The 27581-nt window shown below is 44.2% G+C and overlaps 1 protein-coding gene across 2 annotated transcripts in view; it reads right to left on the bottom strand.

Moving 5' to 3' along the window:
• The window catches only part of IGF1R (insulin like growth factor 1 receptor), a 207963-nt gene extending 180731 nt beyond the window's left edge, over positions 1–27232 (bottom strand). For both annotated transcript variants that reach the window (XM_077263390.1, XM_077263391.1), the window contains exons 1-2: positions 26479–27232; positions 4135–4686 (exon numbers count right to left, since the gene is read on the bottom strand). In XM_077263390.1, the coding sequence (XP_077119505.1) occupies positions 4135–4686; positions 26479–26587 (661 nt within the window). In that variant the 5' untranslated portion in view covers positions 26588–27232. The remainder of the gene's footprint in view (positions 1–4134; positions 4687–26478) is intronic.
• Between the last annotated feature and the right edge of the window lie 349 nt (positions 27233–27581).

The following is a 27581-nucleotide window of genomic DNA, read 5'->3' as shown; positions in this document are numbered from 1 at the left end:
TACAGACAAATGTAACCCTACGTCCTTCTCGGTCAGAGGCATTCAACATGTCCAGTGTGGCATTAGGAGGGGTGATATCAAACGCCTCCTTAAGGTACCGTCACATTAAGCGACGCTGCAGCGATAGCGACAACGATGCCGATCGCTGCAGCGTCGCTGTTTGATCGCTGGAGAGCTGTCACACAGACCGCTCTCCAGCGACCAACGATGCCGAGGTCCCCGGGTAACCAGGGTAAACATCGGGTTGCTAAGCGCAGGGCCGCGCTTAGTAACCCGATGTTTACCCTGGTTACCAGCGTAAAAGTAAAAAAAACAAACAGTACATGCTCACCTGCGCGTCCCCCAGCCTCTGCTTCCTGACACTGACTGAGCTCCGGCCCTAACAGCAGAGTGGTGACGTCACCGCTGTGCTTTCACTTTCACTTTAGGGCCGGAGCTCAGTCAGTGTCAGGAAGCAGAGGCTGGGGGACGCGCAGGTGAGTATGTACTGTTTGTTTTTTTTACTTTTACGCTGGTAACCAGGGTAAACATCGGGTTACTAAGCGCGGCCCTGCGCTTAGTAACCCGATGTTTACCCTGGTTACCAGTGTAAAACATCGCTGGTATCGTTGCTTTTGGTGTCTAACACAACGATACACAGCGATCGGACGACCAAATAAAGTTCTGGACTTTATTCAGCGACCAGCGACATCACAGCAGGATCCTGATCGCTGCTGCGTGTCAAACTAAACGATATCGCTAGCGAGGACGCTGCAACGTCACGGATCGCTAGCGATATCGTTTAGTGTGACGGTACCTTTACCCAAAAAGGTGGAACCATATTGTACCCATGCAAATCTAATATTATTTATGTATTTTTCTGGAATTTCTTGTAACATTAGTAAAATCTTTACTTTTTTTGTATATTCTGACTCCGTTTCTCCTTGTTTTGCAATGGGGAAGATGTAGCAACTTTAATGGGTTTTCTCACAGCTGTCAAACGTATATGTCCAACAGGAACAGCATTAGAAACATCCCAAGACATCTCGGTGGGGGAGCAGAAACACAGACATCCCAAGCAGCTTTCACTTCACTATAGTAATAATAAATAAACCCGAGCCATCACTCATGCAACGAGAAGGTGGCAAGAAACTAAACAATACACAGCCCCCGAAATTGTGGCTTAGTTCCAGAACTTGAGACCAGGAAGTTCAGGGACGATGAGACAGAGCAGATATGGAGCCCCCCTTTCCGGGTGGCTAATTAAATATTTCCCTGCAGCCACAATAAAAAAAAAAAAAAAATTAGATTCTAAGAAACGTTTGGCAGAGAAACACACTGTTTTAAGAGCAGAGATAGAGGAGGGAGAAAATTCATTCATTGCTAATATACTGCACAATTTAATCAACAACAAATGCTGGCAGCGGAGACAGAAAACTGACTAATTAGCCACTGGCTGCAGGTCCTGGAAAAGCTCCCCGTGTCTGGGAGGCGCTGATCTCTGCCATGCTTTCTGCTCATTCAACATACATTTTATTAGCATTGGATCCCAGAAGATCTAGAAGAAGTGTAAACAGCAGAGGAGCCGCGCCATTCTCATCCGCACCTCTGCATCGTCATGGAGGTATCCCGCCAGGTCAGCAGAACGATGATGGAGGGAATGGCGGTAGTCACAGCTACAGTGGATAGACAAACCATAGCAGTAATACACTGCAGCATGGGGACTTAAAGGGGCTGTCCACTGCTTTAGAAAGTTAACCTCAATGGGCTCAGGACAGTACAAGATAGATATATATATAAATCCTATACTTGCCTAGTGTAATGGCGCCCGCTCCTTCACATTTGCTACTTTGCCCCCTGCAGTCTCCAGGCATTGTAATCTGTTCTGGAGTATGTGTGGAGTCACATGAGCGATGCAGCCAATCAGCAACTTCTGACAGGCTGTAGCCTTTACATTCCATCTTCACAGGAAGAGTGCTTTCTTCTGATTTGGACAGAATGTGAAAACTGCAGGAGAACCGTAGCCACCGATTAGCTGCAGCATGGCCACTGATTAGCTGCAGCAGTCACATGACATCCACACTGGATGATGATGCCAGGAGACAAAGAACCAAATGGGAAGGAGCTGCACCATTATGGCAGGATCGGTATTAATTTTTGTTACACCACCATGGGCCCATCAGGATTTACTTTTAAAACCCCTTTTAATACAACATTATCATTGCCAAAATCACACGTGTAGGTTTTGATGAAATTTTTGCGCCAAAGCAGACCCAGCAGAGGAGATGTACACATCTGCGGCTAAACACTTATTGATCATCACACACGGAATACTTCATTTTTTCGTGTATTGGTCTGGAGAAAGTAAAAAAACCTTACCGGGGTGGAGATATCCATAGAATGTTATTAACCCGGGAAGCTTATTGGATTTTTGTTTTGGGCACACGTTTTCCGGGCGGCTTAATCGTAGAAATGAGATAATGTTTCATTATTGAAATCTGTCTAAAATCCAGTAATCAATATTATATTGTGTTATAAGAGATTTATTTGTTTTTGTTTTTTTTTTCCATGTGTTCATTTGTATGCACAATTGCTATAGCCTTTCAGGACCTTTTAATCATGTGCTGTGTTACTTCCTGTTTATTGGTGCATAGTACTATATATGTCCATATGGGCTTTGGGATAGATCAGCTTGGATAAAGACTGCGGTTGCAGTCGAAACGCGTCGCTTTCCTCCCGGGGCTATTGTGAGATCCGTGGAGCATGCACTTTTTAAGAATTTTTCAATAAATCTGCAATTTTATTTCTAAGAAGCTGGAACGTGTTTTTTTCTGAGATGTACACATCCTTTTATATTTTTTATTACTTTTGAACCCATTTCTGGCTTTGACTGCAAAAACTGCAGCAATGGGAAACTTAACGGCAGCTTAGAAGGTCCATTGCAGGTGTGATGTGAAATCCACGCTTTACCTGCTGTCCGGTCATGGATTTTACCCTATACGCTGTAAAGAGAGAAATCTGCACAGAAAATCCACAGCACAAAATTACATGGTGTGGAGTAGTTAAAATCTGCACCGCAAGTCAATTATTGCACTGATTTAGTCTAATGTGTAAGATTTAATACAGTACCCTCCACTTTGCCATAATAAGCGGTGTTCTTTTCCACCCAAAAAACATATCTGCCTTATGTGAATACGGGCTTAAAACTGACCCTGTTGGCCCAAGATTCCCTATGTAAGCAAAAGGAGAGCCTGTTAGAGGTGATAATTAGCATGTAGAGCATGTGTGTAACTGGTAGAGGTCATCAGTGCAAGGGCTGCACCTTGAGGCCAAGTGCACACGTTGCGGAAAGTGGTGCGGATTTTTCCTGACTAATTTTGGTAAATCCGCAGGTAAACCGCACTGCGGATTACCTGCAGAATAACCACTTTTTGGCAGGTTTTGTGCGGATTCCACCTGCGGTTTTACACCTGCGGATTCCTATTATGGAGCAGATGTAAACCGCTGAGAAATTCGCACAAAAAATTGACATGCTGCGGAATAAAACAAAGCTACATTTCCGCGCTGTATTTTCCGCAGCATGTGCACTGCGGATTTTGTTTTCCATAGGTTTACATGGTACTGTAAACTCAGGGAAAACTGCTACGAATCCGCCGCAGCCAATCCGCTGCGGATCCGCAGCAAAATCCGCAACGTGTGCACATACCGATTCTTTCCAATCAGGGAGGCAGCACAGAGCAGTCGTGTCCGACCTCTAATCATGCCCACCGTTTAGTTGCTTGCTGTCCCTCTCAGCTTGTGAATGCGATAACCAGGAGGTCAAACAACTGGAGAATAGGGGGCACGGGCTGGAGAGCAGGGGGCACGGGCTGCTCTGCCCTGATGACTGCAAAGGAGCAGACGAAGTACAATTATAACATCGCTTCCTCCTTTCACCCGTGACTGCTACCGGAGACATATGTTATGGACCTGACTTAATACCTCAATCGTGCTCTGCTTTCACCTAGATAAGGAATCTGAACTTGACAGGTTTCCTTTAAACATCCAGGAAAAAAAAAACATTCAAGTAAAAGCATTAGTAACCACAAGTCTTCTGGATTGCCAAAGGACAATACAACAGGAAAATGAGACGTAGTTCCAAGTCTCTTCTCTTACCTTTCTGGCAATGATCTGCTGACCAGCAGCGGTGCGTGTAGTCATTGTTAATGGTCGTCTTCGTACAAAGTGGCCTATCCTCCATGACCCCAGGACACATGTCACCACACTCCTTTGGTGGCTTATTACCGACAATATAGTTGTTGTAGACTGCCTCCAGAACCAGCGACCAATCCACTGTAGAAAGGTAACACAAGTCGGAGTTCTTCTCAATCCGTATAGCACCACGAGTAATGTTCCTCAGGCTGTACAGTCCAATCTCCTTCAGGTCTGTCATCTCAAAAATGACTAAGGCATAATTATATAAGAGCTTGCGACCACGGATGACTGTCAGATTTGGAAAGAGGTCACTCAGGCTTTCCAGGCCAGAAACACGGAAAAGCAAAAGATAGTCCGTAATAACAGTAAGCTTGGGGAACCGCATGTTTCGGAAATCCTCAGCCTTGCCAGTAGAGATGAGCAGAATCTGGAGGTAGCCTTCAATCACAACGCAGTCTTCTAACTGCTTCAGCTCCTGGACGTCATTACGGATGTCCATGCTGTTACTGCAAACTGACGAGAAAGGAGAGAAGGTTAGAAGCTCTGCCACAAGATTTATATTAACTACTTACATTTCACAGCAACCAATCCTTAAAAACAAGTTTAGGGGCCCTATTACGTGGATTTGGGAGACAGTAAAAGAATAACGGCTCATTCACCTATTTACTAATCAACTCTAAGACCATGTTCACACAATGCGATCAAGCTGCACTCTTACAGCAATTTTCTGAAATCATTGTTTAAACACAAATTGTCTCTTCAGAGAGGAAGAGGACTAGAACTCTAGTGCCACCCATTGGAAGTAGCAGTCCTAACAGTCAATGATTGCTACTTCCAATAGGTGGCACTAGAGTTCTAGTCCTCTTCCTCTCTGAAGAGACAATCTGCATATTTCCCAGAGGAGCATTGCGGCTTTAAGTCTCCTCACCTCGACATGCTTAACATGTCACTCTTCACAAGGAGAAACGATACTTCTTGGATCCCTGTTTAAACACAGCAACTTAGAAATATTACAGCCAAAAAAAAAAAAACAATTGCATTGAGTGAACATTGTCTAAGCAGGAGTTCAGACACAGCAAATTTGCTGTCGCTTTACGGTCCGGATTTGCAAGTGTCAATCTGCAGCAGATTATGTGCGGCTCCACTGATTTATAGAGGTAACACTTGAGGTCTAGTTACACCACATTCCAGATGATGTATGAAGATCCAGTGCACACATAGCATAATAATGGGGTTTTCTACCCAATAATGAGGCCCTTTCACCAGTTGTAGCATTCAATCTGGCTATATCATGATAAAAAGTAGCTTTTATTTTTTAATATGTCACCTCTGTAGTGGAGATATGGTCTTGGAGTTTAGGTTATAATTTATGATAATCCTAAAGGGGTGTTACTAGAGACTCTGTTCTGGGGCCGTGACTGCTTCCCCTGCATGATGTTAACCAATCTTAAGCAGGAGACATAATTCAGGAAGAAAAAGAACACGCCCCCTGGTTAAACAGCAATGAGAGAAAAACCATGAAATCCCTAGCCTTGTCCAGGCACTAACTAAACAATAAGGCTATGTGCACACGGTGCGAATTGCCTGCAGATCCACAGCATTTTTTTCCGTACAGAAACGCTGCCGATCTGCAAGTGATTTACAGTACAATGTAAATCAATGAATAAAAAAAAAATGCTGTCCTAATGGTGAGGAAAATTCCGCACGGAAAAGCTGCGGATTAAAAGAAGAAGCATGTCACTTCTTTTGTGCGGATCTGTAGCATTTTTGTACCCATTCCATTATAGAAATCCGCAGGAGTAAAAACGCATGAAATCCGCAGCAAATCCGCATAAAAAACGCATCAAATTCGCACCTGCTTTTTCTGCCAAGAGATGCAGAATCCGAACAAAAAATTCCAGAGGCAAATCCGCAACGTGTGCACATAGCCTCTAAGACTCTGGCCATTCAGACAACTGAGCCAGCCCCAGCTTGGTAACACAAAACAGCCAGCGTCCATATCAACCGGTGATGGTGGCAGTTTGCTGCAGAGAGACAAAGATATCCTGGCTCGTCTCTCTCCAGCTCCAAAACAACCCACACTGCTCAGCTTCCCCAGCTGACTGACCAATGAACACATGGCCTGGTTCTAGTCATAGCTATTCAGGTACCTCTAATCAGGGCCTATGGTGCCAGGTTTCAACCCTATCCTACCCGACTTTCCTAATTAAATATTTATTTACAAGCCATACATTCATACATTTATCTGATAGGAATAATAAGGGCATGTTTACAGAGGACATAACTTGAGTGGGAAATATTTTTTGTATTACTCCTTGAGAAAGCCACAGGTCAAAACGTACGTTGGAGTTAAAGGAGCCAAGGGTTACCGTCTACTGGTACATATTACTCTATTATATCCCTCCTCTTTATGTTTTTTATGCACTTTACATCTAGACATGTTTGTCTATTAGATTTTTTGCACTAAGGCCCCTTTCAAACATCAGTTTTTTGCTATCAGTCGCAATCCGTCGAATTATGAAAAAAACAAATCTGGAGACTGATGCACCCGGATCCGTTTTTTTTCTCAGACTTGTATTAGCGACGGATTGCCTCACGTTTCATCCGTCATTTGCCGGATCCGTAGAAAATTGTTTGTCCAGCAGCCGGAGACGACGGACAAAGTAACGTCGAAATAACGGACAGCGACGGATACGTTTTTAACGGAGCATGCTTTGATTTTTTTTTAGGATCCTTTAGCCTGCCCACCTAGCCGGATCCGTCGCATCAGTTTTTCACAATCTGTGACGGATCCATCGAGCCAACGGATTGTGACTGACAGCAAAAAAACGGATGTGTGAAAGGGGCCTAGTCTTCTTGTAAGGGATCCTTATTATATTTAAAGGGAACCTGTCACCACATTTTTGGAAGATGGGATAAAAATAGCGTTAAATAGGGGCAGAGGTGGGCGTTACATTAGTGTGTTTGTTATGCGTTTATTACCCACCTAAGTTGCCGAAATACCTTTGCAAAGTCTCCGTTTTCGCCTGTCAATCAGGCTGGTCTGGTCAAAAGGGCGTCTTGTCTTCCCCCAGATTTTGCATAGTTTTCCGTTGGTGGCGTAGTGGTGTGCGCATGCCCAAGGTCCCGAATCCTCTTCCAGGGGATTTAAAAGAGCGCGCTGTTCGTTATTTCATTGGTGATCGGTGGGCGCGGCCATCTTCCTTTGGCCGCGCGTGCGCAGAAGCGGCGCTCTGCTGGCCGCGGCTTCAGGAAAATGGCCGCCGCGATATCCATCTGTGCACGCGCGGCATCCCGCGGCCATTTTCCTGAAGCCGCGGCCAGCAGAGCGCCGCTTCTGCGCACGCGCGGCCAAAGGAAGATGGCCGCGCCCACCGACCACCAATGAAATAACGAACAGCGCGCTCTTTTAAATCCCCTGGCAGAGGATTCGGGACCTTGGGCATGCGCACACCACTACGCCACCAACGGAAAACTACGCAAAATCTGGGGGAAGACAAGACGCCCTTTTGACCAGACCAGCCTGATTGACAGGCGAAAACGGAGACTTTGCAAAGGTATTTCGGCAACTTAGGTGGGTAATAAACGCATAACAAACACACTAATGTAATGCCCACCTCTGCCCCTATTTAACGCTATTTTTATCCCATCTTGCAAAAACGTGGTGACAGGTTCCCTTTAAGCATGTTATTTGGTCAGTATTCCCACTAATGATTGACCCTGTACTATGGGGTCTGTTGCTGTTCTCTGGTTCCACTACTTTATATGTTTTTAATATTATGATTCAGTAAAACTTTATATATATTACTTTGGTTTCTTTTCTGGTTTATTCACATATTTTGGAGTAGGCTTATTATTGTTTTCTGTGAATATCCTAAATTAGTGTTGCTACATTATAGTGAGCTTGTCTCACAGAGGTTGTTGTTTTTCTGTATAAGGGTATGTTTCCATGAGGTGTAACCTCTGAGCATCTACCCCGCTTCGCCCAAAGCGCTGCCCCGTGTTTTATGCCCGGTGATTCCGGATGTGCTCATTGAACACATGTGGAATCACCGCATCGTATTCATAGACTGTTATTTATCTTATGGAGACGGAGCGTCTCCGCAAGATAAACAGATATGATGCGGTCTGGAAAGACGCGCCGCATGTTCGGTTACACAGAGCTCCCGGAGGTGTCCGTGCACGCATAGTGGACACGGGATTTAATAAAACCCCCTCCACTATGCTGTAACATTTGGACGCTGCGGCTGTACGCAGCGTCCAATCCGCAGCAAATCCTGAATGTTTCCTGACCGTGGAAACATAGCCTTAGGGTAGCGCAGGCTGGCATACTAATCACGTTTTTCAAGCAGAAGACACTTCAGAAAAAAAAAAAAAAAACACGTCTTTTCTGTCTTTTTTTTCTTTTTTTTTTTTCTTTTTCTATTTATTTCTTCTATATAGTGAGTGTGAAGCATTTAAAGGAAGCTCAAATAGACAATTTATGCATAGCACGTTACCGACATTGCAGTGTATATGTTCATTCTTTTTCAGCGTTTTGTAAAACGCAAAAAAATAAAAAATAACATTGTGTGCACATAATTTAACAAAGAGTTTGGCGAAAATCAGCAGTGTGTTGACATGGTGCGGATTACTTGTGCAGTATGTGGAGGAGATACCGCCTAGAATAAGTTTGGCAGTCGCAGAACCAAATTGATTTGCAGAATCAAAACAAGTCCTCAGTGGCTGCAAAGTGGCTAAAAGAAAGGCTTATATTGTTCCCGCTGGCAGGGAAAGTGTTAATACAATGCATTAGCACAACACACATTGGGGCAGCCTACCAACTTCCTACAAAAACACACTTTTTTCCCTGCATGGTTTACAAAAGCAGCTTTATCCAGATTGCTCGCACTCAGGGCAGACAGTGTGGATTACACAACTGCTAGCTTTTTTTGTGCCCCTAGGTGATTTTTTTTTCTCTCGCTAAACGCAGCCGCTTTAAATTCTCTAATTTGGTTTCTGGTGATTTGTATCGCAGAGAACAATAACATTTTGTATTCAGGTACAATAGATTCCCCTCTTATCTGAATCCGCACATCAGCAACTTGCGCAGCCAATGAGACATTTACAAAGAAAAACACAAATTCTTGAAATATCAGGGATTTAGAAGAAAGAAGTAAATTACAGTGAAAAGTATATGGGGGAATAGAGATGATCCGGTAGTAGAAGACGAGATCTTTTAGCCCACCCAGTCTTAACTGAAAAACCCCTAGTATGTGTTTACTAGACATGATCAATGGTAAACAAGATCTAAAAGGGTCAGCACAAAATGACTGCCCAAAAGAAGCACAAGCAATCTGAGCACCCGAAGGCTAAGGTCACACTGGGCGTTTTTTTGCAGCTTTTTTATGAAAATTTTCAGCTGCATTTTACAGTACCAGCAAAGTCTATGAGATTGCAGAAATCTTATGCACACAGCTCGTTTTTGTTTTTTTAATCAGTATATTGTGCTTTGCATGTTTCTTTTTGTTGTTTTTTTTTTTTTACAATGGAACACGTCACTTCTTTAAGCATTTTTTTACCTATAGAAATGAATGGGTGGTGAAAATCGCTGGAAAAAAAACGCACCAAAAAAGCAGGCATCAGGTTTTACTGCCTTTTTGTGCCAAAACCTGATTCTAATGAAAAATCCTGAACGTGTGCACATAGCTGGAAAACCTGCATCATGTACTGACCTGCTCGACCATTCCTAGGGTGCACCCGTGCTTGGTTTGAACAGTCATTTTGTGCTAACAGACTCGCCATAAAAATATTGTGGGGGACAACAATCACCTGTGTTAATTGTAACCAAATGAATGCCCATTTGGAAAACAGGTACTGACAACCCTAATCCATCATGCTCCTATAAATACCATGCTACACAAATGTACAACATGCGACTATACATAGATAGGAGGCATTGGGCCATCTTGTGTCAGAACGGTCACCAAAAAGGAAATTCTATGCATTTCTTACAAATAATTATCCCCGTAAGTAAACAGCAAGGTGGTATCTCCACAATGTCACAAGGATCTGTTTCCATAAAGCACAACAGCAGGAAGACCTAGGAGGATTTCTCTTAGGCTGCCGTCACACTAGCAGTATTTGGTCAGTATTTTACATCAAAACCAGGAGTGGGTGATAAATGCAGAAGTGGTGCATATGTTTCTATTATACTTTTCCTCTATTTGTTCCACTCCTGGTTTTGGCTTACAAATGCTGATGTAAAATACGGACCAAATACTGATAGTGTGACGGCAGCCTTAGGCCATGTTCACACTTTGCGGTTTTTACCGCGGATCCGCGGCGATTTTGATGCTGCGGGCCCGCAGCAGTTTCCATTGCGTTTACATTAACATGTAAACCCTATGGAAACTGCAAACCGCAGTGCACATGCTGCGGGAAAAAACGTGCAGAAACGCAGCGGTTTACAACCCGCAGCATGTCACTTCTTTGTGCAGAATCGCAGCGATTCTGCACCCATAGAAATGCATTGTTCCGCTTACTTCTCGCATGGGGCTGTGCCCACGATGCGGGAAGTAAGCGGATAATGTGCGGTTGCTACCTGGGGTGGAGGAGAGGAGACTCTCCTCCAGGCCCTGGGAAGCATAAATAGTGTAAAAAAAAAGAATTAAAATAAAAAATGATGCTATACTCACCTCTCAGCGCTGCACGCGGCCGCCCGGTCTCAGTTGCTGTGCGAGCAGGACCTGCGGTGACGTCGCGGTCACATGACCGTGACGTCACGAAGGTCCTTCTCGGCACAGCATCTTTGGAACCGGAGCGCCGTGTGCAGCGCCGAGGAGATCGGGACGTCAGAGGGTGAGTATAAACCATATGCAGCATCAATAGTATAGGAGTAATCCCGCAGCGGAAATCGCAAAACAAACCGCGGTAAATCTGCAGGGATAACCGCAGTGGTTTTGCCCTGCAGATTTATCAATTCCGCTGCGGGAGAACCCGCAGAGCACGCCGCAAAGTGTGCACATAGCCTTAGAATGTCATCTGTTTATCAATAGTGAAATTTGGTTTCACAGTTAATGGTTAAAAGTACAAAAAGCTAATTGCATCAAGTATCTTTAACAAAATCCTGAAGCTCCGTATTATAGCCAGGTGACTGATATATCAGGTCAGTAACTATTAAATTGTATATATGAAGCTCCTGCGTGAAGCAGTACAAATGTAAAGCTACTGCAGAAAGACCATCCATTGTAACGGCCAATTGTTATCAGCACTGACAGACTGGGATATGGAGGAGCGCAGGTTTCTACTTCTAGTTCAGAGAAAATCAGGAGAAAACAAGGCTCACATCCCGGTACTTATGCTCTGGCATCCATGGCTTTCAAAGGAGCAACTGGAGTGGGAGGCATATTATGACAGATAAACCTTTCCTTGGCTGTGATAATAATATTTAAGCTGTTTTCTGCTAGTAGCTGTCGGGGTGTACAGAGGCAGACAGGAAATTGCACAGAAAACACTGGTCTACCTTCCCTTATGATACCTGGCTGTCATAAGAAACACAAGTCATTGAGGGGGGGAAATCAAACATGGGCAGATTGAGGATGGAGAGCGGCCCCCCGTCTGTGGACTGCCAGTAACATCACAGCAGCATTGCTGGGGCAGTAAGGGAAGTCCGACATTTCGTCAACAAGTCTGCAAAGTGTCCACATAGATCACCTCCATTAATAACACAAACTTACATAGGGATGTCAGTTCCAAAGGGGGATCCACTATAATTATATATATATATATATATATATATATATATATATATATATATATATATATATATATATATATATATATATATATATATATATACATACATACATACATACACAGTGGGGCAAACAAGTATTTGGTCAGTCAGCAATAGTGCAAGTTCCACCACTTAAAAAGATGAGAGGCGTCTGTAATTTACATCATAGGTAGACCTCAACTATGGGAGACAAACTGAGAAAAAAAAATCCAGAAAATCACATTGTCTGTTTTTTATCATTTTATTTGCATTATTTGAGAGATCGAGAGAGAGAGAGAGATCGAGAGAGAGAGAGAGAGATCGAGAGAGAGAGAGAGAGATCGAGAGAGAGAGAGAGAGATCGAGAGAGAGAGAGAGATCGAGAGAGAGAGAGAGATCGAGAGAGAGATCGAGAGAGATCGAGAGAGAGATCGAGAGAGAGAGATCGAGATCGAGAGAGAGAGAGAGAGAGAGAGATCGAGAGATCGAGAGATCGAGAGATCGAGAGATCGAGAGATCGAGAGATCGAGAGAGAGAGAGAGATCGAGAGATCGAGAGAGAGATCGAGAGAGAGATCGAGAGAGAGATCGAGAGAGAGATCGAGAGAGAGATCGAGAGAGAGATCGAGAGAGAGAGATCGAGAGAGAGAGAGAGAGATCGAGAGAGAGAGAGAGAGATCGAGAGAGAGAGAGAGAGATCGAGAGAGAGAGAGAGATCGAGAGAGAGAGCGAGATCGAGAGCGAGATCGAGAGCGAGATCGAGAGCGAGATCGAGAGCGAGATCGAGAGAGAGAGATCGAGAGAGAGAGAGAGAGATCGAGAGAGAGAGAGATCGAGAGAGAGAGAGAGAGATCGAGAGAGAGAGAGATCGAGAGAGAGAGAGAGAGAGATCGAGAGAGAGAGAGAGATCGAGAGATCGAGAGATCGAGAGATCGAGAGAGAGAGATCGAGAGATCGAGAGAGATCGAGAGATCGAGAGAGATCGAGAGATCGAGAGAGATCGAGAGATCGAGAGAGATCGAGAGATCGAGAGAGAGATCGAGAGAGAGATCGAGAGAGAGATCGAGAGAGAGATCGAGAGAGAGATCGAGAGAGAGATCGAGAGAGAGATCGAGAGAGAGATCGAGAGAGAGATCGAGAGAGAGATCGAGAGAGAGATCGAGAGAGAGATCGAGAGAGAGATCGAGAGAGAGATCGAGAGAGAGATCGAGAGAGAGATCGAGAGAGAGATCGAGAGAGAGAGATCGAGAGAGATCGAGAGAGAGAGAGAGAGATCGAGAGAGAGAGAGAGAGATCGAGAGAGAGAGAGAGATCGAGAGAGAGAGCGAGATCGAGAGCGAGATCGAGAGCGAGAGCGAGAGCGAGAGCGAGAGCGAGAGCGAGAGCGAGAGCGAGATCGAGAGCGAGATCGAGAGCGAGATCGAGAGCGAGATCGAGAGCGAGATCGAGAGCGAGATCGAGAGCGAGATCGAGAGCGAGATCGAGAGCGAGATCGAGAGAGAGATCGAGAGAGAGATCGAGAGAGAGATCGAGAGAGAGATCGAGAGAGAGATCGAGAGAGAGATCGAGAGAGAGATCGAGAGAGAGATCGAGAGAGAGATCGAGAGAGAGATCGAGAGAGAGATCGAGAGAGAGATCGAGAGAGAGATCGAGAGAGAGATCGAGAGAGAGATCGAGAGAGAGAGATCGAGAGAGAGAGATCGAGAGAGAGAGATCGAGAGAGAGAGATCGAGAGAGAGAGATCGAGAGAGAGAGAGATCGAGAGAGAGAGATCGAGAGAGAGATCGAGAGAGAGAGATCGAGAGAGAGAGATCGAGAGAGAGAGATCGAGAGAGAGAGATCGAGAGAGAGAGATCGAGAGAGAGAGATCGAGAGAGAGAGATCGAGAGAGAGATCGAGAGAGAGATCGAGAGAGAGATCGAGAGAGAGATCGAGAGAGAGATCGAGAGAGAGATCGAGAGAGAGATCGAGAGAGAGATCGAGAGAGAGATCGAGAGAGAGATCGAGAGAGACATCTTGAGCAAGTGGTAAATCTAAATGTAATGTCAAACTATTTTACATGGTGAATCCTTATGCCAAAAGGGACAAATTTGAGGGGTAAGACTTACCAATGTGCAAAGTTCATTTTTCCTTGGCACCCTACTATACATATTAGATAACTGACGACCAGATGAGGTTTTGGCCGATCATTCGACCAGTAACTATATTGGTCGGCTCTCCGCCCCATAGGCAAGGAATGAAGCCAAAGCTGACCATGCACCTCTGCTACACTGAAGACTCCAAAGATCTTCTTGAAGCTCCCCAGCAGGCAGACCCCACACATCAGCAAGTTTTCTCATATCCTACAACTATGGGATACCATACTTTGCGAGCGCAGAGGATGAGAGGATATAACTAATGTAAAAAGGAAAAATATTTTTGCAACTGTAACAATAGCTGAATTCATAATGACAAAAACAAAACAACAACTTTGAATGGTCTACTTTCTATATCTGTATCCTGTACCAAGAACGTCTCACCTCGCTATCACTATTTTGGTTGCAATTTCCAGCAATTGGATAAGAAGCTACTATTTAGGGAGAATCAAAGGTTAAATTTCCTACTTCAATCATTATGATTTTTCCCATAGGAAATATTAGCAAAATAAATCTGCCATGCTCACATACCAGGAGATCTTTTCCCATGACTGAAGAGCGCTGTGTTTTTTATTATGTGCCATGCCTTTAACAACACATCACGTCCGTAACCACATGAGAGGTTGTATGTGAAATATTATGGTGTCACAGCCTGGACTCACTAAAAACAAACCGCCTCATGGCGTGTACCCTCATGTGACATGTACGTGTATACAGCACGTCAGATACCACCGGAGTAAATGAGGACTCTGGTATTGGCGGAGGGTGACCTCAGACTGAAGTCACAGGAAGTTCTGCCCATTCTTTCCTTTGGCTTCTTCAATGGTAGCTTTTATGAGGAGCAGCCAATCAGATTGCAGCCATAACAAATCCAAAGTGCAGTCTATGAATGAGGATGGGGGTGGAGCATGGGGGTCAGTACAGTCCTTTCTTCCAGACCATCTCAGGAATGCCAAGAATTCCAGGATTTTGCATTATTTTCTGAGTGGGGGGAATAAGAGGATGGCTGAGGAAATAACCCTTTGGCTTCACTGTTTTCTGTTGAAAAGCACTTTGTCATTGTCAAATCACACAATTCAGAACAATGAAAGGTTAGCAAATCGGAAGAAAGGAGACAACATAGGCATCTGCTCCAATGAATCCCATGCAAACCACTAAATACATCAATGTGGCTAGAAAAAGAAAAAAAAACAGAACAATAGAAACGGAATTAAAATGAAATTGCAAATGGCACGTGTATCATCTACATCCTGGTGATAGTAATAGGCATCTTATTTACAAATATTTTTCCTTTGTTTACATATCTTAGTCACTCACTTAGTAAACATTTCCTACTATCAACAATATGTTTTCACTTGTAATCCTGAAAATATCGTGAAGTCAGTTTTTACTAGATGGTTTCCTGATGCCGCCCTACCCACCCCCCGTTATTGACCCAACTCAAAGTTGCCTGGCAAAACAATATTTCAGAGGTTCTCCATATATATCACCACTGTCCACAATGTAGAAGAAAATTAAAAATTAATAAAAATTTAAGAGTCACAGCTTGTACAAAAGGTGTTCCTAAGGCTGTGCTCATGGTGCCTGGACAGGCCGCGCTCATGGTGCCTGGACAGGCCGCAGGTCTCCAGACCCAACTCAATAACCTTCTAGGCATATAGAAGGCTGGAGAGCTTGTGTCATAAAAACCTCCAGCCGGACAGACTTGTGAAACCAACCTCCTGTAAGGTGGGGTGGGGGCAGGGAAAACAATCCAGCAGACCATGGTCCTATATAATCTGCGCCCATATCAGCCAAGAACCCATGATCAAAAGAAAAGGAGTCCTGATGCAAATACATTTTTATGGCCATTAGAATTTGATAGTCTGGAACGAGACCTCTGTATAAAGCCATTTAATTCACCAGAGAATAAAATACAATACACTAGTGGCTAACAATACTATTTGTGTGTGCCCAACAAGCTCAGTGGCGTCATCTTACTGCCGAGACTCCGCTGTGTAACAGCTGGCACCACTTCTTCTACAAGCCATATTTTATAGTCTTCTAGCAGGGGACTTTATTACAGACCATTGTTTCTATATGTAATGCACTACACAAACCTGAAATGTATTGATTTCCATGCCTCATTTAGAAGAATAAATGTAAATTTACTGTCAGTTGTTATAAAGTGCCTGCAGGAAATACACATGAGCTTGCCAAGTCCCTGGTGGTCCCATGGATCCTCCTCCACGTTTAGTGTCTGTGAGGGATTGAGTACTTACACTGTGAGCAGCATGGTGGACTAATGTGAATGGGGACAACCTCTGTACTATGCTGCAATATTATCAACAGGTAATAATAGCAAAAAGATGGAGAGTGCAAAAGGACACCTTCTTAAGGTGACTATACACCTTCAAGAGTTTTGTACATTCCATAAATATCCCTCCGCATATATGCCAGTTTTTGTAAAACGTGTCCTCATTGGGGAAAGGGGAAAAAGCAGCTGCCCTGACACCCCTGGTAGTGCCTCATTTCTCTTCACAACAGTATAAGGAATTCTGAAATTCAATATGGCCTCTCCTTCCTGTTGGGTTGGCTGAGCTTAGTCTTATGAACAAATGTAAGTCCGCAAGGACAGGGTCCTCTCCCCTCTGTACCAGTCTGTCATTGTAAATTTGTTTACTGTAAATGATATCTATAACTCTGTACATAACCCCTTTCTCATGAACAGCACCATGGAATTAATGGTGCTATATAAATAAATAATAATAATGGTAATCTTCAGGCTGGAGGTCAGTACGCCAATTAAATCACAAACCATAACACATCACCCCTAAGTCACATTGGTTTTTGGACTGGTTGCACTCACTCACACGGTACTGGTTATGCCGTTAGAATAAGCCTTATATTAGAAGAATATTATTTGGATTGCGCATCTCATAATGTACCCTAATTGTGCCAGCTCATATCCGGGGTTTCACTATTGTGGAAGAACCACCATCACATACCTAGACATTATGATACAAGTAAAAAGAGGTGATAATCCTGTGCCCATCGGTTCAGGAATATGCAGCAAATGCCATGCACTGGCATACAGTCCTGAACAGAACCCATGGAGAACATAAGGGCTAATTCCCGGCTGCTTTGTAGAACTATCAATTTGTGAATGGCTGACAGGGAAGGCAAATCAAAGATGCCATGGCACATTTTTGGCCCGTAAAATGCAAATCTGTTGGATTTTCCCTTGTATGATTTTGTCCACAAATACCGTACATCAATGTAAGTCGAGTCACGAAAATAAACTTGAGACTTGTCTGCAATTTGGCCGTTTACACACAAATATTTCTGGTGACGTCACTCGTCCAAGACAACGCCATCACTATAAATTCATTACCGATCCCTTATACACATACTTATGACAAACATGGACACGTCCCCAAGAGCGCACAGTTTGAGTTCGTCATACTGCAGAAAATGTCAGTTAGTTTTCCCTCAAATCAAAGATATGATTACGACTGCACAAGTAATAGTCGTCCTTGCATAATCACTACATTTCGGTAGAACTCTCCCTGCACCCTGCTGCGAGGGAAGCATTACTGGCTTCTCTTTAGGAAAAACTTTTCCCAAGCAAAACAATAGTGAGGCTGATATCTTTAGAAAATCAGCAGAAGTAATTTTAGGGCAATCCTTCCTCTTACTAGGAGACTCCCAGCATCAGACTTGTAGAAATAACATTACACTTAAATGATGTCAATAATGCAGCACAACCCAGCAGTACATGTGGCCAGACAACGGCTACGACAGGGCAGCCAGCCAAAAATCTGATTCAAGAACTGCAGAGTACCACCTGCCACATTACTGGAGAGAATCTGATGGACAGTAAAACGCTTTATAGATGGGCAAGTCTAGATCTGTAGGATCACAAAAGACAACACCCCTTTCCCGTTTTTTTTTTTTTAAGAAAAACATGTTTGTCACAAAAAGGGTTCCTTGCTACGCAAGCACACATTTAATCCCAGATTAGGATCCAAAAAAATCCATTTAAACCTTTTAAATATTTTTATGCAGCGTTAAAAACAGTAGATCTCTAAGAAGAGCTGCACACAACACTGCAGACGAGGTCTGCGCTCCATGAGCACTGCAGAGCACAGCTGGCTCCACGCACAGAAAGAAGTCTGGGAGGAATCTGGGATTGTGTGGAAGATGTTACAGTAGAAATATTTGTCCATTCGAGGCTATTTCCTCGGCAAGGCGGTGAGGGCACGAGCAGGACAGTAACCTCCTTCCTGGCAACCAGACTAAGGACCCTTTTAATTGGGAGGAATAAAAATAGGATAGACGTTCCTCATTAGGGTCACGTGAGGTTTTTTTAGTCTCTGTGTTTAAGTGAACTCATCAAGAAACACGTGGTGCTACTAACGCAGATACAACCAAGAAGATTAACCTCCTAGTCCGTCTGCTGCAGCTAAAGCATCAATGCAAAAGCATTGGCCCTGGAGCCATATAGGAGGACATTCCAAGACCTGAACACACATGGTACAACACAAAGCCTGCAGACCACATGATGGCTTCGCCAAGACGGGAAGGGCATACAGGAGGCCAACCAGAGCCATCTACTGAAAACTGAAGGAGGGTGAAGGGAGCAACTACAGATACTGAGTGTCCAAACTGTACACCAAGACCATGTTATAGAGATCTACTTCTATGGACCTCAGGCAAAGCAGGTGTCTTGGTGGTCTGGCAGGAGTTGCCTTGGTAGGTTGTCACACGGTGCTGGATCTTCTATTGGACCTTTCCAAGGATTTCTGTGTGGCTTGTAGGTTTTAGGGGTAGCACAGCGGGGTCTCCAGCCTAAATCATCCCCCTAATTACACCTAATGTGACCATCCTATCAGCTATGAGGGTTTTCTTCAATAGGTGTTGACTTCTACACACCTTCAACGCCTCGGGGTGAGCATATCAAAACCATTACATAGATCCAATTTTAATCTGAATGATGAGGTTGAGATCACCGCCACATCACTGGTCAATGATTATCATGTCCGAAAAGCGCTACAGAATATGATGGCTCTATATAAGTAAAGCACAATAAATCTAAATGACATCGTCACAGCACTGTCGATTTAATAGGTGGAACAATTTCTGCACGGAAATCCACAGCAGATTTACCCCCTTTTCCTTTTTTACCATTTCATTTATTTTAGTGTGTATAAAGACAGACGCACATTTTCACTTTAGCTACAATTACACAAAAATGGATGAGAATAGGACATTTAGAAACGATGGGTCAGTGTGCATTCGTTTTTTTGGGGGGGTTTTTTGCACGATCATGTGCAACTCCACTGAATTCTGAACAGAAGTGCCGAAGACCAGACAAACGCTGTGCTCGGCCATCTCCAGTGCTGCCATTAAGAATGCATAGAGCAGAGGTGACCATGATTGACCACCACTCCATTCACATCGGACACTTCAGAGCCCTGGTTCTTGGGATTGGTAGAGGTCCCAGCAGTCAGGCCAATACTGATCAGGAAGCTATTCCCTATCCTGAGAATAAGGGATGACACCCAGACTTAACACAACCACTGAAAGTTATATCATGGCAACATAAAAGAAAAAACAAACTCATTTTTCTAACCAAATTTGCCCGTTTCTGCATTCTATGCCGACAAAAGTTATGAAAAGATACATCACAAAGCTGCTGTCATTCATACATATGCTACAGGTTTTGGAGGTTTTAAGATGTGGAGGATAAGGGAAAAAGCCACTGATTAGCCTCATCTTTCATTGCGCCGCTGGTAAATAAATGTCTTATTTCCTATAGGCTCCCAACAGCAGATGAGGAAAAAAAGGATCAGGAGATGAATTTTAACATGATCATCCTTATCTTTCTACTGGGGAATTACAACACATATATTTTTACTTCACCAATTAAACATATACTGATGAATTTTGTTAGAATATGATCTTATTTTCTGTTTCGGGATTTTTTTTATGCAATGTTTATGTACATGATACTCTGGGGGCAGCCTCCTTGCATAATCTGATAATTTAAGGGAAATGCTTTACAACAGTTACAAGAACCATAGAAAATAATAGTCTGAAGATCTGAACTGAATTCTATAAGTTTTCCAGTTAGAATCCAATTCCTACATCGAGGAGTGGATCAAGTCACTGTAATCCCGCCTGTGATGATCAGATGGCTACCTAAAAGTGGTCTGTGTGTACAGAACAGGGGCTGTCAGCTTATTGCAAAGTTTAGAGGTCAAAATAAATATTACAAGTTTTCAGGATCTTTTAAATATACTTATCAGAAAAAAAAAAATGTAAAAGAAAAACAAAAAAACACAGCAAGAGTTCTTAAAAAAAATGAGAACAAAAACTAGAGCCAAAACTATAGATCATTAAATTGATAACATTTCACTTCAATCAATAAATGCACTTTTTTTTGTATTTTTTAACACAAAAGAAATAATGGCGTCAATCAGGATGGGGCTGAGGCGTCAAAGAACAATGCGGTTATACATAGTGGTCTTCAAGCTTAAATTGGGGACAAGGCTGGAAATGTTGCGACCTCTATTTGTGAAGATACAATGGAAATGTGGCAGAAAAGGACGAAGATACAATGGAAATGTGGCAGAAAAGGACAAAGCTACAGTATTTAAGAAATGCTGGGACCGTCAGCACCATAACTGGATGAGAGCAGGGCATGTGCGTGAATAAAAATTATGCAAACTTAATACAGCAGATTTTTCCATTTAATTATACCGTTTGTCTTTTGTATGAAGATTTATGCAGATTTCTTAAAGTTTTTAGACTTAAAATTTCCCCATTTCCCTTTAATTTTCAAACTTCCCTCACATATGAACTAGGGAAATTTTAAGAAAAAAAATCCCCAACTCTGTTAATTTAGAATAATCTACACCTAAATACAAAAGAATTTAATAATTTTCCTTTAAATGCTAAATCAAACAAGCATTCTAGCAGTCCAAAAACCTCAAAACAAATGGAAATTTGATCAGAACAAAAGAAAAAGTTTATCAAAAGTTTTCTAACACGCAGCTGACATACATATATTTACAGATTTTACACAAAGGATTGATATTCGAGCCCTTAAATTAGGTGTGACTAACAATGGAGTACTGATCTGCCACAATAAAATGGAAATCTTTAAAAATAAATATTACACAGTTATTTCAAAAACATGAAGATGTCAAAAGGGAAAAAAAAAAAAACTTTTTGGACAACAGTACATTTTCTTTTGTCAACCGTAAGTCTTGTTTTGTTAGTTTTTTGTTTGTTTGTTTGTTTTTAAGACGAACATAATAGTTTAGAAGTCCTTCCACAAGCACAATGTTTGGGTCTTTAATCACAAGCTCATTCAATACAAAACATTACAATCTTTTCTGTACCAATACCACATCAGACTCTGTAAAAATCACATAGAATGATTAGCTATGGGATACTCATGCGAAAACACACTGCAATATTTTTTGCCCCATACGGACATTAAGAAATTTCATGCTTTTCTCTGAAGGACAGAATTTAAACATAAAGGAAATATTACTACATATAATTAAGAAGATTAATTCATTAAGGTATGAACACTTTCCTTGAAATCCATTTAACTGGACTGTAAAAGGAAAAAAAAAAAAAAAAAAGTGTAATTTTAAATAAAAATAAATATTTTAAAAAAGCTAACAAGATACAAATTTACTTATATATAAAATATATATTATTATCTCATCAGCTAGATTACAAGATTATGCAAACCAGACAATTTTGCTTTTATTTCTTTTTATTGTAAGCTTTATACAATTATTTAGTTTCCTAAAACTTGCAGAAAAATCTAAATAGAAATACGATAAAACAAAAAAAGAAAAAAAACAAAAAAAAAACACTAAAGTCAAAGTTTCCTATTTCTGAAAACACAAATTACTATGGTAATTACTGATTTAGAAGGGCGAGACCATATTACTAGCATTGTTTTACCTTAACACAAAATATATAAAATATAAAACCATCATCATCTGTAACTGTGATAAGTCAACTAGGGATACAAGACTTTCTTAACTTTAATGTGAAGATGCAATAATTTTACCTACACAAATTAGAACCTACCACATAAGATGTAAAAGCCAAGACAAAACTGACCTTACATCTGATGAAAGAAAATCAAAGCTTACATTACAGGTGCGCCTGGGACACCAGCTCGGATACAACATAAAATAGGTAAGAGGGCACAATTAATGATTACCAGGCAACAATTTTACAATGGTTTCCCTCTTTAATAATGAGGGCTCCATGCAACAACCTGCACAAAACAGGGGATGACCACAACGTATCGGCATAAGATTTTAAAGGAAAAGCCGTTTCCCACCAAACATATCTCCAGAAACACCTATATACAGTCTGAAAGTATTTATAATGTTTACAAGCCAACACGTGGCTAACGTAACAAAAAGAGAAAGTATAAGGCAATGTTTCCTATTTACCGTGGTGAAAGCTGGAGGAGACAGAAGTTCTAGTTTATCAGTGACCGGCCCTCATTCTCACAGGCGTTTTACCGCTACAGCTTACATAGCAGATCGTATGTTAGATTATTACTAGAAGCCAACATCAGCACAATAGAAAGTCTTTAAAAAAATGACAATGACCAAGCACTGCAAAATATTAGGTTCAAGTTAAATAAAAAATAAAAAAAAAGGTAAGATTTGCTTTAAAAAAAATAAAAGTATAAATTATTCTTACTTCGCCTATTTCCAAAGCAATAAAATAAACATTTTTTTATGTTAAACACGTATTGATCTTTTTACATCAGCCTCCATTATGCTTTTCTTTTACTCTGATAGCTGGATAAAGTGTATAATTTTATTGTGCTATTAGACACGGTGAATACACACAATGTTTATTGGTATTTTGACTTTTCCAGAGTCTCCCTACCTGTTGAGTCTATGACTTGTATGAAAAGACTATAAAATAAAGTGATGGTTCCTAATAAATACCATCCCCAGTGTTACAATGGTAAGCGCTCTGCCTGTTCCCGCTCATCGACCTCCTATACAGAACTAGTCAAAGCTTGTAAACAAGGAGGTAGTAAGTGCGTAGTAGGGTAAGCCAGGACCACCAGTCGCACGCCACTCCCCCTATGATGAAAGCATCAGGTCTCAAACACAAAGGATCTTTATAAATCAAACCAAGGAGGCACCAGAGTAAAACCTTCCTGCACATACAGGACACATTACTGGACAGAACAGAATAGCCCCAAATCACTCACAAAAAAGAACATTTCAACATTTGGAATTTATTTTTGGCTCGTCCTAAGATTTCCTTTATTTTGGGGACAAATGACGTCTTATGTGACCCCACAAACAAAGCCTGGTCTGTAGATCTACACAGATATGCCTCGCTTCTTACACCACTAAAAATAAAAACAATTAACCCCACAGCTGCCACGCACACAACCATATGGAAACACTCGGGCAGCATTTCTAGGCATCTATGAAGAGTAAACATGGGAAAGCGACCATATCAGTATAATCCCCAGACACAAGGCAGAAAGCAGAACGCTGGCGCTCTGTCACAGTTAATCCAGGACTACTGTATATAGTAGGGGCCTGTCTCTCACCCTCCCTGACAAATAATAGCGCAGCCATTGTATACAGTGGAGACTTCTGTTCCATGTTGACAGAGCACTTGATGAGTGGAGTAATACAGTGACTATGAATGGCGGCACAGCAGGGACACTGTACACTCCATCACATCCATCTAGAAGTAGAAGGACAGTCTAAACCTCATTAGGGCCCATAAGGGGGATAATGCGACCTTGGCCCAGAAGCTGACACTCCACGTGTTAGAGGACCACACAATTCGAGGTGCTATAGACTATACATCAATATGGCCTGCAACCCCTGAGGAAGCCGTGTGTGGTGAGGAAACGCCAGCAGAACGCACAGACCCCCTGCACCCGAGGGTCTCTTACTGCACTTCTACACTGCATTCTGCGATGTTGGACCTTCTATTTTCTTATTATTTGTACGCCATGTAAAAAGGCACTTTACGCTGTTTAGTACTTTGCTGCACCAGGCAGGGATCTTTGCTGATAGAAGGTAGGGGGATCACACTGGTGTTTTCTTAAAGGGGTTGTTCACTACTAGAACAACTACTTCTCATACCCCACACTTGGCCCCGATAAAACAGAAAAAGCTTATACTCCCATGCTGGCGCCGTTCCTGCGGTGTCGGCACTCACGGTGCCGCTGTTTTTAACCATTCGTGTTTGCACACAAGCCTTAATAGAATTGTGTATGGCATAATCCCAGTGGCAACACCATTATTCCCAGAGACCTCTACTATGGGCACTGGTAGCGCTCACAGCAGACATGTTGGTTGCAACGGTCGCTCTGCTGTGTACAGTCTTTAAGGATGCACGGACGATCATGGGGACAATACAGTTTCATCCTGGAAGCAATTTAGTGAAGATGCCACAAACATTTTACAGATTTTCACAGCAAAATCCCAACTATGAATTTGTAATCATGTATGGCTGGTAAATACGCAGCGGATCCCCAATCTTTTTAATCAGACGACACCCATAGAAAAGGTCTCCCCCACGAATGAAATAATTTTGGGGTACGCACCCCTGCATTTACAGTATTCAGTTATGGACAGGTCTTGTATTACAGACCCCAATGACTTATGAAAGGTATGACGAGATCTGTCAATGTTTCAGTACTAATGGAGGAAAAAGCCAAGGAACCCAGCGGCAGGGTGAGCAGAGGCCTCACGCGCTCCATAGGCGGGTGGTCAGCCAGACTGGAGCCAATGTAAGGCATCAGACAACACCTACATAATGCATCAGAGCCAGGAGAGGAGTCCGGACACCGGGGTCCATTCTTGTTTCTAAGCAAATGACATAACGAGGGTACCTGATGGGTGTGTAAACATAGGCAGGGATCCGTATACCACAACGAACAGCCAATAGAGGAGTCGTGCCCACAATCTATAGGGGGACACGGCCACACTGTGTCCGTCCACAGAGACCAGGACAGTCGGACATCTTCCTAAACAATCTGCATGCCCACCTAGTGAGGAATGCCCCAATGATCGCCATGCTGGTCGGACCAGAGGGTAAATCTCCGAGGTCGGCCAACACATCATGGACTGACCACACGCGTTACCATCACATCCATTAACCCCATCATGCCCTCAATGGTGCCTCAGATATATACAGTACATACAGAAGCTGCGACATCACCCACACGTGACGGTCTCCATACTAGGGACCCCCGGCGGGACAGACCTTTCTTCCACTTTACCGGTCACTTATCAAATACCACAAACAGGTAAACAGCTGATAACAGGGAACAACAGACTGAACCTTGATGCAGACTGAAGATGAGGCGGCTGGATCTGTGTGCGACTACAGCACCCGGGACATTATGTAGCACTAAACATCTGCCTCAGATTAATAACAGACCAAGGAGTAAATAACACAGGCCCCGGAACCAGCCCCCACCCCTGTACCAGGCTGTGAGGGTCTCACATCGCCAAGCCCCCCCAGCGTCCAATTCTGCACAAGACACTGCCCCCCCAACCATCCATGTGCCACAACAATGGCCGGGTGCTGAGGAAAACATCTGTGAAACCAAAATAACCCCATGGCCTGAAATGTAGAGAAGGGGGCAGGAGCAGGGCATTTAGTACCCGATGAGCCCCCCATGCCCAGAGATGTAGCGGAGGGGGCATTTAGTACCCGATGAGCCCCCCATGCCCAGAGATGTAGCAGAGGGGGCATTTGGTACCAGATGAGCCCCCCATGCCCAGAGATGCAGCGGAGGGGGCATTTGGTACCCGATGAGCCCCCCATGCCCAGAGATGTAGCGGAGGGGGCATTTAGTACCCGATGAGCCCCCCATGCCCAGAGATGTAGCGGAGGGGGCATTTGGTACCCGATGAGCCCCCCATGCCCAGAGATGCAGCCGAGGGGGCATTTGGTACCCGATGAGCCCCCCATGCCTAGAGATGCAGCGGAGGGGGCATTTGGTACCCGATGAGCCCCCCATGCCTAGAGATGCAGCGGAGGGGGCATTTGGTACCCGATGAGCCCCCCATGCCCAGAGATGCAGCGGAGGGGGCATTTGGTACCCGATGAGCCGGGCACATCCTTCTAACCCATCGTGTGCTGACAGGATGTGCTGAGAGGATGTGTACCCACGGTGGCTGGCACCTTCACCTGACACTACCTCTGTGCCCAGCACATGGGATGCTGCAGCCTGCGGCACTACAACGCCCAGCACGCTCTGAGGCGCAGCCAGTGACTGCTGGGAGTAGTAGTGGAGCCACAGGTGGCAGCCCCCGTGCTGTACACACAGGATATAAGGAGGGTCCTGCTCCCCCACCACCCCGGGAACACACAGACCCCCGGGGCAGACACTCACCTTTCCCACCCATGTGCCCCAGGCTCTGGGCCGGACACAGCAGCAGCAGTAGGAGCAGGGGGACCCCCGAGAGCCAGGCCGGAGCCCCCCAGCCCGATCCGGCCTTCATGTCCACAGAAGATTAGTATCCGCCACTCCGGTCACATCCACGGCGGCCCCCGAAGTGCCCGGGAGAAAGATGGCCGGAGCCCACACACACTGCCCCGATGTCTGGACGGTCCGCGCACTGTCACCTTGCCGCTCCCCCGGGAGACCGTGTCGCACACCGAGCAGTGGCCCGGGAGGTTATGACCCCAGATACCTCCCCGTAATAGAAGGGGCGCAGTCACGTGACGCAGACGCCCGCGGGTGTCCCGCTCCTCGGGCTGTAGTAGTAGTAGTAATAGTAGTAGTAGTGAGAGCCGGGTGTAGTGTGTCAGCGCCGCCGCCGCTGGGACGTGAGGGACGGACAGCAGACGCCCGCAGTGCACGGCAGCAGCTCCGAGTCCTCAGCCTCCATGTCACCCGCCTCAGTCCCGGAGCTCAGCCCGCAGGAGGCCGCTGCGGACCAATGAATGGAGCAGTGTCCCCTCCTCCGCCGCCGCCGCCGGCCTCTCACTCCCGGCCGCTGAAGGTCAGAGCACACGGTGGACGATGGTGGCCGCGGTCAGTGAGCGTGTGAGCGGGCTCCGTGTGCGGCGGGCTCCGGCGCTCTCATTGTGTGATCCCTCTGCTCTATGTGACGTGAATGCTGTAAACAAGAGGCTGAGACGCCGCACACATCACATCCACCGCGGGCGGCGGCAAAGCCCGGACTGGAGCCGGGGCCGGGACTGACATTGTGTGCGCTGTCTGATACTGTGTGTGCACTGATACCGTGTGTGTCCTGCCAGCACTGACACTGTGTGTACTGTCTGATCCTGTGTGTGCACTGACACTGTGTATCCTGCCAGCACTGATACTGTGCGTACTACCAGCACTGATACTGTGTGTACTATCAGCACTGACACTGTGGGTATCCTGCCAGCACTGACACTGTGTGTACTATCTGATACTGTGTGTGCACTGACACTGTGTATCCTGCCAGCACTGACACTGTGTGTACTGTCTGATACTGTGTGTGC

Source organism: Ranitomeya variabilis, chromosome 5 (assembly GCF_051348905.1).
Source record: "Ranitomeya variabilis isolate aRanVar5 chromosome 5, aRanVar5.hap1, whole genome shotgun sequence".
NCBI classification, from domain to species: Eukaryota; Metazoa; Chordata; class Amphibia; order Anura; family Dendrobatidae; genus Ranitomeya; species Ranitomeya variabilis.
The sequence above is the reverse complement of the archived record's forward strand: the minus strand, read 5'-3'. Positions and strand labels throughout refer to the sequence as shown.